The 17,319-nt window shown below is 47.3% G+C and overlaps 1 protein-coding gene across 2 annotated transcripts in view; it reads right to left on the bottom strand.

Moving 5' to 3' along the window:
- COL4A2 (collagen type IV alpha 2 chain) overlaps positions 1-17,319 on the bottom strand; it is a 635,121-nt gene that overhangs the window by 112,832 nt on the left and 504,970 nt on the right. The window contains exon 4 of one of the 2 annotated variants that reach the window (XM_060080228.1): positions 9,635-9,715. The exons of the other annotated variant lie outside the window; for it this stretch is intronic. Coding sequence (XP_059936211.1) covers positions 9,635-9,715 — 81 coding nt within the window. The remainder of the gene's footprint in view (positions 1-9,634; positions 9,716-17,319) is intronic. 2 annotated transcript variants of the gene reach the window in all.

The raw sequence follows: 17,319 nt of genomic DNA, 5'->3' as shown, positions 1-17,319 counted from the left end.
AAGACTTGACCTCTCTTCCTACTGAGTGAGGGAAGACAAATTCAGAGAACATGTTTCCATTTGCAGATGGCGTTTAGAAAGCACGTCATGTCTGGTAACAATTTTCCTCTGGTCATTTTAGAAATCCTGCCATTGTTTACTAAGGATGGACTGGAGGTGAACAGAACAAAACAAAGGTCTTTGAAGACTGGCATTCCTTCTCTAAGAGAAAAGGATACGCTTCAGTGCTGTACTTGTCAAAACATTCCATCAGAGGAAGGAAGACGATGGAGTTCCAAAGGCAGAGCTTAAGTCTGGCTTCGGAGAAGAGTAGAATGTTCCTTTCTCCCCAGTTTATCAGTGTCTCTTGGAGTCAGTGTGAGGTTTTCAGTCAAAACTCAAAACAGTATTATTATCATTATCCTGGCTCTGACCCACAGATATGTTTTCCTCGAGGCCAGGAAAGGAAGGCCATTTCCCCAGAACTGTCAACTTTGGACTGGAACCCGGTTAATCATTTTCTCAGCATCCTTGGTGCTGATGGCTGGTGTGGATGGCCAGCCTCTCTGAGGTTTTGATCTTTGAGGCCACCACCCAGAATCCATGGTGCCCCTTGCCCACATGCATCGACCAGCTGGCCAGTCTCAAGGCATCATTTTTGTGCTTCTGCATACACCATACTTTCACCAATGTCCCAGTTTTCCATAAAAACATCTAATATCAGTCTATGGTCAAAGGGTTGGGAGAAGAGGGACTTGCCTAGGTAAAAAAAAGTTATTTTTTCTCTCAAGTTCATTCTCTCTTCTGCCTGAGCTCTGAGAATGTCTACTCTATGCTCCTTTTGTTTGGATGGAAATTCAGAAGAGAACAGAGGGGTGTGGTTCTCTCAGAAAGAAAGAGTGGGCTTCCCCCAGTATTTCTAGGGCGGTAGACACTTCAGGCAAGACTGAGTGTTTGTAGACACCAGGTAAGCATCTTTCATTAGCAACACCTGGAGACAAGAGCGCAGTATGATGTTTTCATTATGAAGGAATGTGGTCTAGGCTGCCAGAGCGACGTGTGTGTGTGTGTGTGTGTGTGTAGTTTCACCAGAAGTGGGACAAATGGATAAATAAAATATGTAAACATTTAGAATTCTTCCTCTGCACTCAGGTACTAAGCTGCTCATGTGCCAGTGCTTCATTATTAATCACTGATCATGCGCCTACTGGAAATGCTAACTACATTTTTTAAATCAATTATCTGCTCTGCTGTTACCAGAGCAGCAGTGTCGTGGGCAATTCCTGTTGTGGTTGATAAATGCTAGGCCACAGCCACTAGGATTAATGTTCACCAATGATTTTCATGATTCCTATTATTTAATGATGTATTTTACTGGAGGAAACATGGGAATCCAGGACAAAGTTTGTCATGCTTCAGATAAGGGACATGATGGTTTCAATGGCATGGAAATACATTTTTTCTCTAAGTGCTGACTTTCCATCATCAGATTCTGTCTATCATGATGTTCTTTGAGTCCATGCAGTGAGGTGGTATTAACACGTCGTCTTTTCAGGATTTAATAACGTATTCTTCCTTTCGGATGGGCTCCAAACTGGCCCGTTTTCTATCAAACTGTGACTAGTGTTAGGATGGTGCTCTGAAACGAAACATTTAAACAGTTAAACAGCTAAACATGTGGGAGCAGGGGAGTAAAGCCAGGGATGCCACAGTTGCTTCTCTCTGCTCCAGCTGCACAATTAAATCATTTCTACAACACCTGATGGGAAGTCCTACTCTAAGAAAATGCTTAGGTAATCTTGCCAGAAAGAAGGCAAGGGTGAGGTTATGGTCCCAAGCTGGCGGGGCTGGATCATCAAAGGTCTCCTGCAGATAAGAAGTTTTCAGAAGGGGAGGGTATGGATCGGAGCTCAAGTTGGCAAAGCGAATTCTCCCACGAGGCCGTGGGGTTATGGTGGATGAATGAGGGGATAAATCAATCAAGAAATCGTTCTTCACCGACTGATGACACATGCTGTACACATACCATTTCCAATGTGCTGGACTCACGGGTCTGTGTATTTTTGCGATAACACCCTTTTTGTAAAGATATAAGCCCAGCAGGTGACAAGTCTTGGTCTTACTTTCATGAAACGCTGACTTTACACTGTGTTTTATTTTCCTCTCGGATTTAATATCTAGAGTATTCTTACCTATTCACTATGAGTTTATTGTGTGTTTCCTCCACTCTCCACCTCGACACTCCCAATTGTGATCTTGTATGAATATAGTAGCCACTGGCCATATGGGGCTATTTTTATTTGAATTGTAATGAACTAAAATTAGATAAAAATCCAAAATTCAGTTTGTTCATTTCACTAACCACATTTCAAGTACTCAAAGGGCCATGGTGGATGGTGTAGGTAAAGAACATTTCCATCTTTGCAAGAAATTCCTTTGGAGAGCACGGGCTAGAATATCAGCTGCAAAAGATCAGGGATATGAACTGCTCTGCTTATTCTGCATCCCTGATGCCTAGATGGGGCCTGACACGTCACAGATATGCAAACAATATCTGTTGAATGAATAAATTTGTTTTTAAATCGTAGCAGCCAACTACTACTATGTGTAATTGTAATTGTAGCAGCCAACTACTGCTATGTGTAATCGACCGCCTGTGTGAGGGGCCACGTTTCCTGGCATCTTTTTTGACTAGAACTCGACCCTGACTGACTGGATCACCAGAGTTCCTCACCAGCTTCCCCTCAAGAGCTCTGTGACTTGGGCAAGTTATAAGTCACACAGTTCCTCTAAGGAACTCTCCTGACGCGCTTCTCGCCTCCCTCAGTCAAAGGTTCTCTAAGACTCCTACGCGACCTTCCTCTCTGACCTCACCTGCCACGAGTCTTGCCTCCTTGCTCTGCTAGGGGCGCACGGGCTCCCAAGGGGTCCCTTAAGTACGCAGGGCACACCCTGACCTCGGGGCCACCTCTGGTTTTCAGGGCATCCCCTCCCACTGTTCACTGACCCAGCCCCTTCTCCTAGACACGTGCCTGGCGTGTGGGTGACCAAAAAAATACAGATTTCAGTGTTGAATGACTGTAAAATTCCATTGTTAAAAGGAGGCTAGGGTTCTTCTTACTATGGCAGACATAAAAGAAAGTGTCACTTTAAAAACATATCACTTATGTGTGATGTACAAATTAGGCGGGCATCGTCTACATCTGCTGAAGTACTGTTTTCCTTGCAGGAAGTAACCAAGTAATGGAGCTGGCTGTAGCCACAGTGGCATTGGGCTAGCCAGAACCACTGCCGTTCCAGAGACACACTAAAAATAAGCGCACGATGTTGAAAGTAGGTGAGAGCTATGTGTCGACAAAGGTTATACAAGCCCAGAAGCCAGGAGGGGTTTCTGCTATTTCTGAATCATTCTTCGCCCTTTCTGGGCTGTGATAGGGCAGAAAATGCGGGCGATGACTTCCGTCAGGTCTGCTGAGCGGACCAGTAACAGGCATCTGCCTGGAAAGGCAGCAGCTGGTTTGGAAAGAGGTCTGCTACAGCAGCACTGATGTTTTCATTTCGCGCTTGCACGTGTCTCCCCAGAGCTGAGACAGGTGGCCGCATGGCTTAGGGGAACCCACCAACGCGGCAGAGCACACACAGCACACACATCTGGAAGATCTAGGTTCTAAGCACCTCCCTTTGCTCCACAGTGGTCCACCAGCCTTTAGATTTATACCGAGCATTTCAAAGAAGAAAATTCCGTTTTATTGCCACAGCCCAGCTATACACATTTGAGGGTAAGGTTTACGATTAGCAACGCACGACAGAATATACCGCCATCAGCAAGACGACAGCTCTCCTTGGAAGAGACCTTGCCACAGTGACTGTGGTTCAGAGCTGCTCAGGGCCCCTCTGGTCCTTTCCCTGAGGCTACGCGTCTGCTTCCTGCATCTCTTGGTTGCTGCCTACCTGGGCTGACAGGCGAGGGCCAAAGACTGAGTCTCCTGCACCCCATCCATCCGTCACCACCCATCTCTGAGAGCTCTGTGTTCACACGTTGCTTCCTCTCTCACTCTGTGTCTCTCCGGTTTCTCTCACTTTGATTTATATTGTTGAATTTAAGGAATCTTGTGAGGTCGAGAATTATTTGCTCATACTTTGACCCAAGTCCAGGGACCCATAGACTGTGGGAAACTCTTAGCTACATGAAAAAAATGCAACAGCCAAAACACAACTTGCCCCGGTTCTCAGCCTTTGCTTTAGTGAGTGAGCTTGTCAATTGCACCCTTCCAGGAGCTGAGGTTCCAGTCTTGGGGCTCCTGCTGCCAGGCCCGTGGAGGGCGAACGTGGGGGGCATGACTGCACAGTGATGGGGGAGATGCCAGGTCCCTCCCTCTGGGTTGGTGGTTCAGCTCTGGGACCAGTCACAGTGGTGGTTTCTCCTTTTCCCACCGCAGCTCGACAGGCCATCTAACCACCTCAAAAATTCCCAACGTTTGGGACTTAATTGGTCTTTGTATGAACCAATTTCTGAATACCTGACAGCCTAGGAAAACAGGCGCCTTGCGAAGGTTAATGCCATTAAAAGGCTGAAATCGCCTATCTGATCTGAGCTTATGGTCAAAAAATTGTCAGGGGAACAGGAACCTGACTGAGTAACTGAGATAATGAATTAAAATTGACCTCGGTTGGAAAAATCTGAGAACTTCACAACCTTTTTGGTGAGGTAACGCACAAAGGCAAAGGCGTCTCTATCTGTTGAATCAGATGCCACCCCTGCTCTCTCTCCTGTTTTCTACACTATGAAGCTTTGTATCACATGCAGGCAGTCACTCTGCTCTGACAGAAATTCTGTAACAGAAATTCTCTCGGATGCTTGCAGCTCAACTACCTCCCATCTCCACCGTGCATAGAGAAAGAAAGAAGAAAAAGAATAGAAAAAGAGGACAGGGCTTCCCTGGTGGCGCAGTGGTTGAGGATCTGCCTGCCAATGCAGGGGACACGGGTTCGAGCCCTGGTCTGGGAAGATCCCACATGCTGCGGAGCAACTAGGGCCATGAGCCACAACTACCGAGCCTGCGCGTCTGGAGCCTGTGCTCCGCAACAAAAGAGGCCATGATAGTGAGAGGCCCGCACACAGCGATGAAGAGTGGCCCCTGTTTGCTGCAACTGGAGAAAGCCCTTGTGCAGACATGAAGACCCAACACAGCCAAAAATAAATATAAAATAAATAAATAAATAAAAATGTTACCATTCTTTAAAAAAAAGAAAAAGAGGACAAAAGGGAGCCCTCCTGCACTCCTACACTGTTGGTGGGAATGTAAATTGGTGCAGCCGCTATGGAGAACAGTGTGGAGGTTCCTTAAAAAACTGAAAATAGAACTACCATATGGCCCAGCAATCCCACTACTAGGCATATATCCGAAGAAAACCATGCTTTGAAAAGATACATGCCCCCCAATGTTGACAGCAGCTCTATTTACAAAAGCCAAGACACGGCAGCAACCTAAATGTCCATCAGCAGAGGAGTGGATCAAGAAGATGTGGTACACATATACAGTGGAATATTACTCAGCCATAAAAAGGAACGAAATTGTGCAATTTGCAGAGACGTGGATCAACCTAGAGATTATCATACTAAGTGAAGTAAGTCAGAGAAAGACAGATATCATATGATATCATTTATATGTAGAATCTAAAAAAATGATACAAATGAACTTATTTACAAAACCAAAATAGACTCACAGACATAGAAAACAAACTTATGGTTACCAAAAAGGATAGCAGGGTGGGGGAGGGATAAATTAGGAGTTTGGGATTAACAGATACACACTACTATGTATAAAATAGACAACAAGGACCTACTGTATAGCACAGGGAACTCTATTCAATATCTTGTAATAACCTATGATAGAAAAGAATCGGGAAAAGAATATAGATTTACATACATATATTTAAACCTGAATCTCTTGGCTGTACACCCGAATTGTTGTAAATCAACTATACTTCAATAAAAAAACAAAAAGAATAGAAAAAGATATGGGGGCTGGGCAGCTTTGTCTGGCGTGACGAGTATGTGACCATTAGCGGTAGAGAAAGTCCGAGAATTTAGTTAGTTGCCTTTCTTTGTGGACAGAACCCTGTGGAGTACTGCTGGATTAGGACTTACACTTTCTAATTACTCCGGTATACTTAACAGGGAATATTTGAAGTAGAAACCCTCTAACAACCACAAAGTCTTAACTCATTTCTTAATATACGATATTTGTTTTTCTCTTTCTGACTTATTTCACTCTGTATGACAGTCTCTAGATCTAACCACATTAACTCATTTCTTAAAGTTATTTATTTTTTTGATTCACTAAGCAACTGAAGAGATGGCTGGAAAATTGGCTAGAGAATCACAACTCTTGAGTCAAGACAGCAAAAACCTCTTTTCTCTGACTGTGTGCTTCCCCCCATCCCCTGGCATCTCCTCCATATAGGTTAACATCTGGCCAGAGGTGTGCAGACACAAAAGATTACTGTACTGGAACACGAACTCATCTGAAAGTCGGAGAGCTCGAGTTCTGCTCTGGACTGAGACTGGAGCAAGTCACTTAGCCCGAAATGTCACTGTCCTCCCAGGAGAACTGGCGGATGTGGCTAGGTCACCCTCTGCACCTCCCAGCACTGGCCCGGGAGCGGAGGGTGTGCAGACCACTGGGCCTCAGCTCCCCCCTTCCTGCCCCCTCTACCGGCTTGCTGGAATGATCCGCGGGGCGGCTGGCTCTGTCTGTGAGACGCAGTTCTCTTCCTGTGACAACGCGCCACCCGCCACTCCAGGGCGGGGAGTCTGGCTCGATACAGAGCTTGCTCTTTTGGTTAGGACGAGAAGTCCTTTGGAACCAGAATCCACAGTACCTTTGTGATTTCTGCTTAGAGTCTACAAGTTACCCAGTAACACACAGTTTCTGGTGTTGGCCGTCACCATGGTGAGGAACACATTAACTGGACCCCGTGCCCATATAAGGCAGAGTGAGCCTGGAGCTCGGGGAGCGTGGCTCTGCGGCCAGGCACCACCACAGCTGCTACGGTGGCACCGAGGGGAAAACAGACAGCAAGGGACCCCAGGGGAAGCTGTGGGAAAGAACAAACTATGCACACAGCTCTCGGAGCGGCAAAATCCACCCCACGGCTATTTTTGTGTATTACATTACTTCTGAAAAATACTACCACTCCAAAAGCAGGGCAGAAATAGCTCTGCTTTCGATAGGACCCCATTTGGGTAGACTTGTTAATGAACAAATATTTAATACACATACACCAGGTTCGTAGAATGGACAAAGACATTCTATTTTCATAAATGACTGCGTAAAGTATATGCGACTGTCCTAACAATAAATATCTTCAGTAAAACACTGGGCTCACCCTGTAGACAATGATAAATGGGGTTAGTTATTTCTCCTCACTGGGTTTTCTTCTTATCTCTTACTGTCAGCCATTCCTATCACCTTATTGATCAATATTCAATAGCACACCTGAATCAATCGGGCAGCCTCGGGTGCTGACAGTTAGAGCCACCCGGTTTGGATCTGTGTGGTCCAGGAACGGGGTCTACGTCTCTCTTCAGGACCCCAAACACTCCAGAGAGGGGCATCTGCAGGCCAGTCCCCTGTGGGGTACCGCTGGCCCTGGCTCTTGAATAAACTACCCGGACAACTGCCAAGTCTCGACTTAGTTTGACCAAGATTGGTAATGTGTCTGCAGAATTAAAGGAAAGTCAAGTCCATGCGAGGTTACTCTGGTTAATGAAATTAACCAGAAGGTGTCATTTTCTACTTTTTGGTAATGCGTAGAAACAGAGTCAAGGTATTTTCTTAATCAGGGATGACAGGAAACAACACCTGTGCTGTAAACTTACTAAACTAGAAAGACCAGCGGACCTGCAGAAATTCTCTTCTGATGACCTCTTTGAGAAGACCCTCAGTGTCATTTAAGAATCCACTGCTGTGCAGATGGCATCACATATGGAAATAATCAGAAGGAACTACCTTTATGGAAGAACAGCGTTCTTGTAAAAGCATTCTGGGAGTTATGTTCACATACTGGTTCTACGTTAACTAATCATAAAGAGTGAAAAGGAAGAGACCCAGCCCCCTTCTACTCAGTCTGGGTTCTGTTTGGCAGATCCCAGGGAGAATGCAGGTCCTTTCAGAGCCGGGGTCCCTCCGACTCGGGCATGTCTCACAGATGCTTGTACACCACTCGTTTGCCTTCTCTGTGCCCGCAGAAGGCTGAGCTAGCCAAGCGCTGGGGAGGGGAGAGCCCTGCAATGAGGCTTTTCACCACTGCTCCAGAACCATCGCTGGGAAAATCTATAGCAAGGGACCCCAGGGGAATTTAAGTCTCATGGAACGGTTTGCATATATTTAAAAATACTTCTCCTTGTTAAATGCTGATAAAGCATCTTCAACTAGCAACTCCTTAAGCATAAAGTCCCCACGCCAAGCAGAGGGACCCTTTACTAAAGCAACAACAGCAAAAACTGTCACGATGAACACAGCCCGTGGAGATGGAAGCTTTGATCTCCTGGCAGAAGATCACTCCTCAACTGTGAGCTATGTTACTAAAATAATGGTCAGTCACATGTTAGTACATAAGCTCACCACATTTATAAAGGGGCTCCCTGCCACGCCTTTTACGTATTTGACTTTTGGGGGTGACTCAGGTAGGGAAGGATGTAGGGTATAACACCCAGCCTCAGAGGTGGGTCTCCAACCAGACATCTCTTACTCCTGGTGGGTGGGGAGGGAGCACGGCTACTTTGAAAACTGACTTCAGAATTCAACTTGGTGAAACGCATTTGGAGCCCCTGAGCATGGCTGTAATTCCCGGTTCCAACAAGGACAGGGCGATGCTGGTGAGAAGCCCCAGTGGCCTCTTACTACCTGGCATCGGACAAGCATGAGTCCTAGAGGGAACTGCGTGATTCCAAAGCGTAAGGACTCAGAAGACTTTGTGATGTAAAATGAAATACTGCTTCCCACACACCAAAATGGGCTTAGACATATAAACAATTCCTTTTTAAAATCAGCAATACCAAGACTCAAACATCAGCTTTAAAGGCAACACTTTGAACATATTACACCCAAAATCAGGTCCGTATTTCAAACTCTGCCAGGTGTCACGGTGATAATTTGGGGGGACCGCTTTTCTCTGACTTACCTATGAAGTGGGCTTTACATAAAGGGCATTCAGGGAATGCGTGGGATAATTTTAAAAGCCAAAGCGATTCTCAGTGGTATAATGCCAGCGCCCTCTAGTTTAAATGGATATTGCAGTATAAATGCGACTATGCTTTCTTTAGGTAGTGCTTTTACAAAATCTATGCTTATATATGATATAAATATAAAACGCAGTTGCATTATGTGTACCTATATGCATACACATGTGCATTTATGACAACAAACAAGAGAAAAGAGGCTTGAGAAAGTTAACGCTGTTCTCAATTTTTTAAGAAAGTGGTAAAAATAGACCCAATTTTGCATTACATTATTGTTTGCTTTGTGGAAGAGAACACGCCTGTATTAAATTTCTTAGGAACGTATGCAAATGACTTGACCAGGCAGGATGGGGTACTTCGTTCAACATGGATGTGTCAGGAAGATAATACTGCGGTGCTGCGACTTACCCAGCCTCCTTTCTCGGGATAGCACTGGCAGCCCGCACTGCAGTCTCTCCCTCCACAGGGCACATCGAACTTCTTCACGCCCTGAAACATGAAACACAAAGCAGAGAAGTTACCGCAACACTGCAGCTACACGATGCGTCATAGTACCAGGTGCTGAGAGCCCTTCCCATTCTAACAACTACTCATTCAAAACATTCAGCAAGTCTTTAAAAAATAGACTTTAATTTTCAGAGCAGTTTTAGGTACAGAGACTTCATGCACAGCTCTCCCGGGCCCCAACCTCTCAACCAAAAACATCCCTCACCACACGGGACATTCGTTACCATCAATGAACCTGCACTGACACACCATCACCACCCAAAGTCCACAGTTTACATCAAGGTCGCTCTTGCTGCTGTACGTTCTATGGTCAATAAGCCTTTTTTCAGTGCCTACTAAATGCCAGATGCCAAGCTAGATCCTGGGGCTCGAAGGTCAAGGAGAACTTTGCCTGGATCCAGGGATCCCATGTGAAGTGAGCCTTGGATACTGTGTTAAGCCCTTTAGTTTGGAGGAGGAGTCTAGGCACGTAGGAAGCAGCCTTTCATTCTGCCTGGCAAGGTGGGGGATGGATTCTGGGAGGAGGCGTCCAAGGCTGAGTAGGATGGGGTTAAGATACACGCGCAGGGCACTCCAGGCCCCATTACACAGCACAGGGCCCGGTGAATTACAGGGAGAAGGGGCTTCTGATCCGGAGGCAGAATTTGCAGATACACCTGGTAGGATGACGAACCCCCACCTCCATCACAGGGTTCCCGCCCTCCACGGAGAAGCCCCCCACCCCTTCCCCTTCCCCGAGACGTGCTCATCTGGGGTGCCGAGGAGGAGGGGCTGGGGAAGAGGCTTTTCCTAAGTATTTATTCAGTCGGGGTGGGGTGACCTCAGTGAACTTTTCATCAGAGCCCGAGATATAACTCTCTGATGACTTTAGTGGATGACTGGGCGAGCTCTCTGGCTGGACGACCCCAGCGAGGAAAAATGCATTTATGTCTTGCCCTCAATCTCAGAATTTCAGGCAAAAGATGGGCTTGGAGATGGAACCGTGTCTGAGCTCTTCCTTTCAGACTGTGTCCACAGCACTAAGTATTTGGAGAAGGGCATGACGATCAGATTGGCCCTCTTCTCTCCGCTCTCTGCTCAGCCAAGTGCCGGCCCTGCCCACTCCCACCCCCATCACCCCCGACAGGCGAGTAAGCACAGCTGGTCACTGGGGAACCTCCGTCTGGCTCGTCACTCTTGGCCAGACCGTTCGGAGCCCCCATGGAGCCCATCCGGTGGGGACCCTGGGCGCGGTGAGCTCTGGTGAGCACTCAGCCAAACCTTGCGGAGCAGACAACAGAAGCCATCCCAGCTTTAAACAAAATCGCATTTCACCATAGCGACTCCCTCTGACGTTTTCTGCCTGTTTTTTTGTGTTAGCATATCTGCCAGCATCTTCCCTGTTCCCAAAGGTTCACGTCAAGATGCAGATGGGGCTGCCTGGCCACCTCGGCAGCTCCTGCCGTCACGAGGCTTCCTGGACGGTCAACCTTAGTGGGCACATGCGTAAACCCTGACTCAACACTATCTGGCCAGAGGTGACCTTAGACCTCATCAGCAATGCACTGTCCTTTCTGTAGAGATGATACATTCCTTTCCTTTGCTAACTACTTTCTACAGAGAGGTCTCATTTGAGGGTTTCACAGTTTTTGTTCTTATTATCATTCTTTTTTTTTTTTTTTTTTTTTTTGCGGTACACGGGCTTCTCACTGCTGTGGCCTCTCCCGTTGCGGAGCACGGGCTCCGGACGCGCAGGCTCAGCGGCCATGGCTCACGGGCCCAGCCGCTCCGCGGCATGTGGGATCTTCCCGGACCGGGGCACGAACCCGTGTCCCCTGCACCGGCAGGCGGACTCTCAACCACTGCGCCACCAGGGAAGCCCTTATTATCATTCTTTACCTAATCTAAAATCGGTGGCATCAGTCACTACTTTGAAGAATTCAAAAACCTCTGAAAATCGCAAACCCTTTAAAGAACCAGCACCTCCATAGCCTTTTGAATCCCTTGGTTACCCTTCTGTCCTAAGGCAAAGAGACAGCCCAAGCTCCATAATGTAAGAGCAAACGTGGATAAAATCCTTTCCTGCCCTCCAACTATGGTACAGGGTATTTGCCAATTTTTTTATGGCTTCAGTGTTTAACCTCAGTGGGGCTCATTTTTAAATCCCACGATTTTGCATATTTGGTTTCTTTACAACCAGCTCCGGGCCAAGCCATCGGCTTATGGGTTACGATGAGCACCCAAGTGAGAGGAGCCTGGATGCGCCGCCGCTTTTGTACTTTGTATCATGTACGACCGTGACATGCAGAGGTGCCTTGGCAAGGTGTCCCTGGCTCACACAATCATAATTCATTCACCAGTTGTTTGGAAAGGGTACGGGGACTCCTCAGGCTGAAGGGTGAAGCATCAACTCCTATTCCCCATCTGGCGTTTCACATGCTTTTTTAAATTTTGATTTTAAAGCCACTTGCCAAATCCCTGTATATAAATCAATGGTTGAAATGATTTTAATGGTTTCAAAGCGATCTAACAGACCTTCTGTTCTAGGTTTAGGGCATGCACTGGATTTAGTTAGAGCAATGGGGTCTTCACAACCCGCTCAAAATTCAATAGCACTTTTCTGCTTTTGGAACTAAGACTTACAGGCTTGAAAACTCCTGGCCTCAACGCTTTTCAACCATGTGTGTGTGGCTCAGCTACGCTGACACAGGAGGTGAGGGAGACATTGTTGAGAAGCAGCCCTGCACCCAACAAGCCAATTTCCAACATGGAAACTCCAGCCATCCCGTGCATGTTTCCCATGAACATCTTACGTATCCTACAGAGGGGTTCGTAAGAATTCCAACAGCGACAAGAACCCTAAGTACCTCCTTCTGGAATGTCAGGTCTCCAGGATGAACAAAAGTGTTTACTTCACTAGGGCGGGGCAAGTGCTCCAGACATCTCTCAGAGACTGAACAAGTCTCAGGCTGAGCCTTGGCATTCCCCTGACAGGACCTGGGCTCTGGAACATTCTCAAGGTACATATCGGATGAGGAGGGTGTGAAGTGCTACGTGGGGTCCTGTGTCTGTGTGTTCCAGCCCCACCCCCACAAACAGAAGAACAAAAGCTCAGTCCAACCACTGCCCAACCCAAGCCCTTGAGTCTACGCCCGAGTTTACTGCACAGCACAACTCAAAGACAAACCGTGGTCCTCTTGTTGGCTCTGTAATGAAGGGGACAAGCTTCCTCCCCGCCTTGCACCCACCTCAAGAGTCTGCCCCCCACCTTCCAAGATGACAAGCTGGGCCTGGCTCAGACCTCAACTTCAGAGTTTCCAGCAGGGCATGATTTCACCGTAAGGTCCAAGTTCTCTCAGAAACATCAATTCAATCCTCCATCAGTTTCTCACTTCACGTCTGAGTCCCCGTCGGTCACACGGTGTAGAGCAGTACTTGGGCAGCAGCTCTCCCTGAGCTCCCCTGCAGGTCACCGAGGTCAACGTCCAGCATCTCAGTGGGAGATGCAGCTCCCAGGACCAGGAGGCCCTGTAGACTCACTGTCATGGACCAGCTCCATCTATTCAACCGAGCAGGCCAAACGCTCGCCCTGGTTTGGACACCCTTCATCCCAACGCAGACAAGCGCTCACAGCCCCATAGGACCAATGATGCTGAAGATCCGTGAAAACTGCAAGGACTCCCATCCCTGGAGAATGCTCGAATCCAACACGCACGGGTTCTTACTGCCCCACAGTCACACAGAAACCCACCCAGGCTCCGGACCGCGGAAGAGCTTGCACCACACACTTCCCAGCCCGGAGCATTCAGGGAAACACTTTGCTTCAACTGCATCAGCCAAGGGACCCTAACCCGCAGTTCCAAACACATATGACAGCTGGAAGGAGATCATTTATCCACCGTTTCACTTTTCAAATCACTCCTCCCTCCATCCCTCCCTCCGTCTCTCCGTCCCTCCCTTCCTTCCTTCTCCAGTGTTTACTCCGGGTGATGCACGGTGCTGGCCGTGGGTACAAAGTGGGGAAGAGACCATGTAAACAAGTAGACAAGAACGAAACCTACATCATTTCAATTATGGCAAGTGCCACAAAGAAGGGGGTAGTCCGGAGTGAATAAGAGAGAAGAAAGCCCCACATGTTAAATCACGCCTGGCGACAGAGAGGACTGAGCGCCGGCCTTTCTCCTGAGCTGTGCTGTGCCCCGCTCCTCCTTATGTACCCACCCTGAAAGGCCGACCTCCTGCCATGTAAGCCAAGGCCTCTGCTGCTGGAACCGTGGGGACAGACGGGCAGCCGCCAGCCCTCAGGCCCAGCATCGTTATCACCAGGACTCAGAGCAGCTAGGATTGGAGCAAATTGGAACCCACTCTTCTCATGACCCTCAGGATGCGCCCACGTTGCTTCCGGGCCAGGACTCAATTTCAACTCATTGCTGATTTATCATCCAAGACAGACAGCCCATGGTCTGGGACATCCTGAATCCTACTTCTCAACCAAGAACCATCTCCACTGCTACCACGATGCGTGATCATTTCAGACCGTGGATCTAACTTCCAAACTGTGGAAGGGGGGGACCAGGGGGATGAATCGCTGCTTCCGTCCGCAGATGAACGAGCATCACGGAGGACACTCCCATCCTGGCACCAGACTAGAGACCAGCCCCACTGGCCTCATGCGCTCCTTCCAGGGAAGGTAGAGGAATTTAGCCTGCTGGGACACAGGGGAAGGACGTGAATTTCTTTTTTTACAAAAGTTTCCATTCTTTAAAAATTAACTTCTATTGGAGTCGAGTTGATTTACAGTGTTGTGTTAGTTTCAGGTGTACAGCACAGTGAATCAGTTACACATATACATATATCCACTTTCTTTTAGATTCTTTTCCCATGTAGGTCATTACAGAGTATTGAGTAGGGTTAAGGGACAGTGAATTTCGACATCACTGTAAGCTCCTGACATCTCAGAAAGTGTTGCAGAGCTGATAGGAGTAGTTTTGAAAACTCAATGTGAATTATAAGCTCTGGGAAGCAAGAGAGAAGTGGCATAAACGTAAGAAGCCCAGCAGACCAGGAACGTCTCTGAGATGCACCTGGAAGAGATGAAGGGTAGGTAATCCTTGCAACAATTAATAGGAAGAAAACCCATATTGGCAAAGAAGGAGTGGAGTGGGAGGGGAATGGGGAGAGGATAGAGGCTGACTGATTAGAGGCGGGGGCTCAGACACAGCGTCAAAGAGGCGATCCATCCGCGCGTGACAGGCTGCTGCATCGTCTACACCCTGGCTACTCCCAGCCTGCTGTGTGGACACAGCATCAGCATCGCCTCGGTGCTAGTTAGGATTGCAGACCCCGCCCCAGGTTTTCTGGGTCAGAACCTGCTTTCTAGCAGGATTTCCAGGTAAGCCCGTGAAGTCTGGAGCACTGCGCTAGGCTAATGGGCTGGCATGGAGAAAGGGGAATTTGCTTCTAGACAATGAGGCAACTGCAAACCATTGAGCCATCTCTTCAGTGGAAGAAAGTCACTGTGTCCCTGCCTAATGTGGACCCAGGCATGTCCATCCTAGACAAGTGCCAGCCCTTGACATCCTTTGCCCCCTGCCACCTGGGGCACAATTAGGGTGGCTCTGAGCACCCAGAACACAGTTTGAGCTTCTAATCAAATCGCAGTGCCAAGAAATTTTGGTTCTCTTTTCTTTATTCAAAGCATCCTTTTAAGACTTTTTTTTTTGCTGAATTTTATCCTGTCCTGAATTAGTAGCCAGCATTGCTATGCTGATTAGAAATTCTAGGAATTGGAAATGGCCTGGATTGCTTAAGAGCCAATTGGCAATGTAAGGCCATAAGATACGTTTTCTAGAAAGCTTGGATCATATTCTACTCAAATGGAATGCAACAGATGGTTTCCAGGGGCAACATGGAGAGGTCTGAACAAGAGATTTTTTTGGTTAGCTTTCTATATGGGAATTCTTTTCTTTGGAGCCTTGTCTGAATCTTGGCATCATTAAACTTAAAAAAAATTTTTTATACATCTTTATTGGGGTATAATTGCTTCACAATGCTGTGTTAATTTCTGTTGTACAACAAAGTGAATCAGCCATATGCACACATATATCCCCATATCCCCTCCCTCTTAAGCCTCTCTCCCACCCACCCTATCCCACCCATCTAGGTCACCACAAAGCACCGAGCTGATCCCCCAGTGCTATGCAGCTGCTTCCCACTAGCTATCTATTTCACATTTGGTAGTGTATATATGTTGATGCTCCTCTCACTTCGCCCCAGCTTCCCCCTCCCAACCCCCTGTGTCCTCAAGTCCATTCTCCACGTCTGCGTCTTTATTCCTGTCCTGCCACTAGGTTCATCAGGACCATTTTTTTTTTGGATTGCATATATATGCGTTAGCATATGGTATTTGTTTTTCTTTCTGACTTACTTCACTCTGTATGACGGACTCTAGGTCCATCCACCTCACTGCAAATAACTCAATTCCATTTCTTTTTATGGCTGAGTAATATTCCTTTGTATATATGTGCCACATCTTCTTTATCCATTCATCTGTCGATGGACATTTAGGTTGGTTCCATGTCCTGGCTATTGTAAATAGAGCTGCAATGAACATTGTGGTGCATGACATTTTTTGAATTATGGTTTTCTCAGGGTATATGCCCAGTAGTGGGATTGCTGGGTCATATGGTAGTTCTATTTTTCATTTTTTAAGGAACCTCCATACTGTTCTCCATAGTGGCTGTATCAATTTACACTCCCACCAACAGTGCAAGAGTGTTCCCTTTTCTCCACACCCACTCCAGCATTTATTGTTTCTAGATTTTTTGATGATGGCCATTCTGACTGGTGTGAGGCGATACCTCATAGAATGATTTAAAAATACATCTATTTGCATGGGCTTTAGTTCATCCTAGAGGCATCCAAATCACCCTAGATGCACGGTCTAGATTCCCCGGGGAGTCTTTCTTCTCTGGGAGAACAAAAGTCATGGAATGTTCTAAGCAAAGCCAGGTTCTAGCTTCCTGAACCAGGCATCTATCAGATTCAAGGAGAGGCTTTCCGCCCTGGGTCACCGGCTCTCTGGCTGCCTGCAGAGACTGCTCTGCCATTTCTCACTGGAATTCAGGGAAGAGCCACAGTAGGGATCACGGGTAGCGGCTGCAGGATTAAGGGAGCGCCCGGGCCCACTGACTGCTGTCCTGCATCCTCTTTGACAAATCTGCTGGCATCAGGAGGGGCCGGTGTCACATGGCCTTCATCAGGGATGGTGCAGCAGCGGGCACAGAGGAAAAGCATTTCCTCGGCAGCTCGGTGAAAAGTGGGTACCTCGTGCAGGTGTCTGGGGAGCAGGGGCCCCGCTTCCAAACACAGAGAGAACTGCTCACTGCCACTTCTCCCCATGTCAGATACTTAGGACATTTAAAAATAGGTTTAAACAACCACTTGGATGCCAGAAAATAATACACACAAATGACTTAGGCTCTTTAAGACTAGCTCTTTCTTAACTACCAGTGTGAACCATGCACGTATATTAAGAGAACAAATCCACCGATGTGTGCCCAGCTTTCTGCAGATGTGAATCTCTTTAAAGTTGATACAATACACAT

Source organism: Mesoplodon densirostris, chromosome 17, assembly GCF_025265405.1.
Source record: "Mesoplodon densirostris isolate mMesDen1 chromosome 17, mMesDen1 primary haplotype, whole genome shotgun sequence".
NCBI classification, from domain to species: Eukaryota; Metazoa; Chordata; class Mammalia; order Artiodactyla; family Ziphiidae; genus Mesoplodon; species Mesoplodon densirostris.
This window is presented reverse-complemented; position numbering and strand designations above follow the sequence as displayed.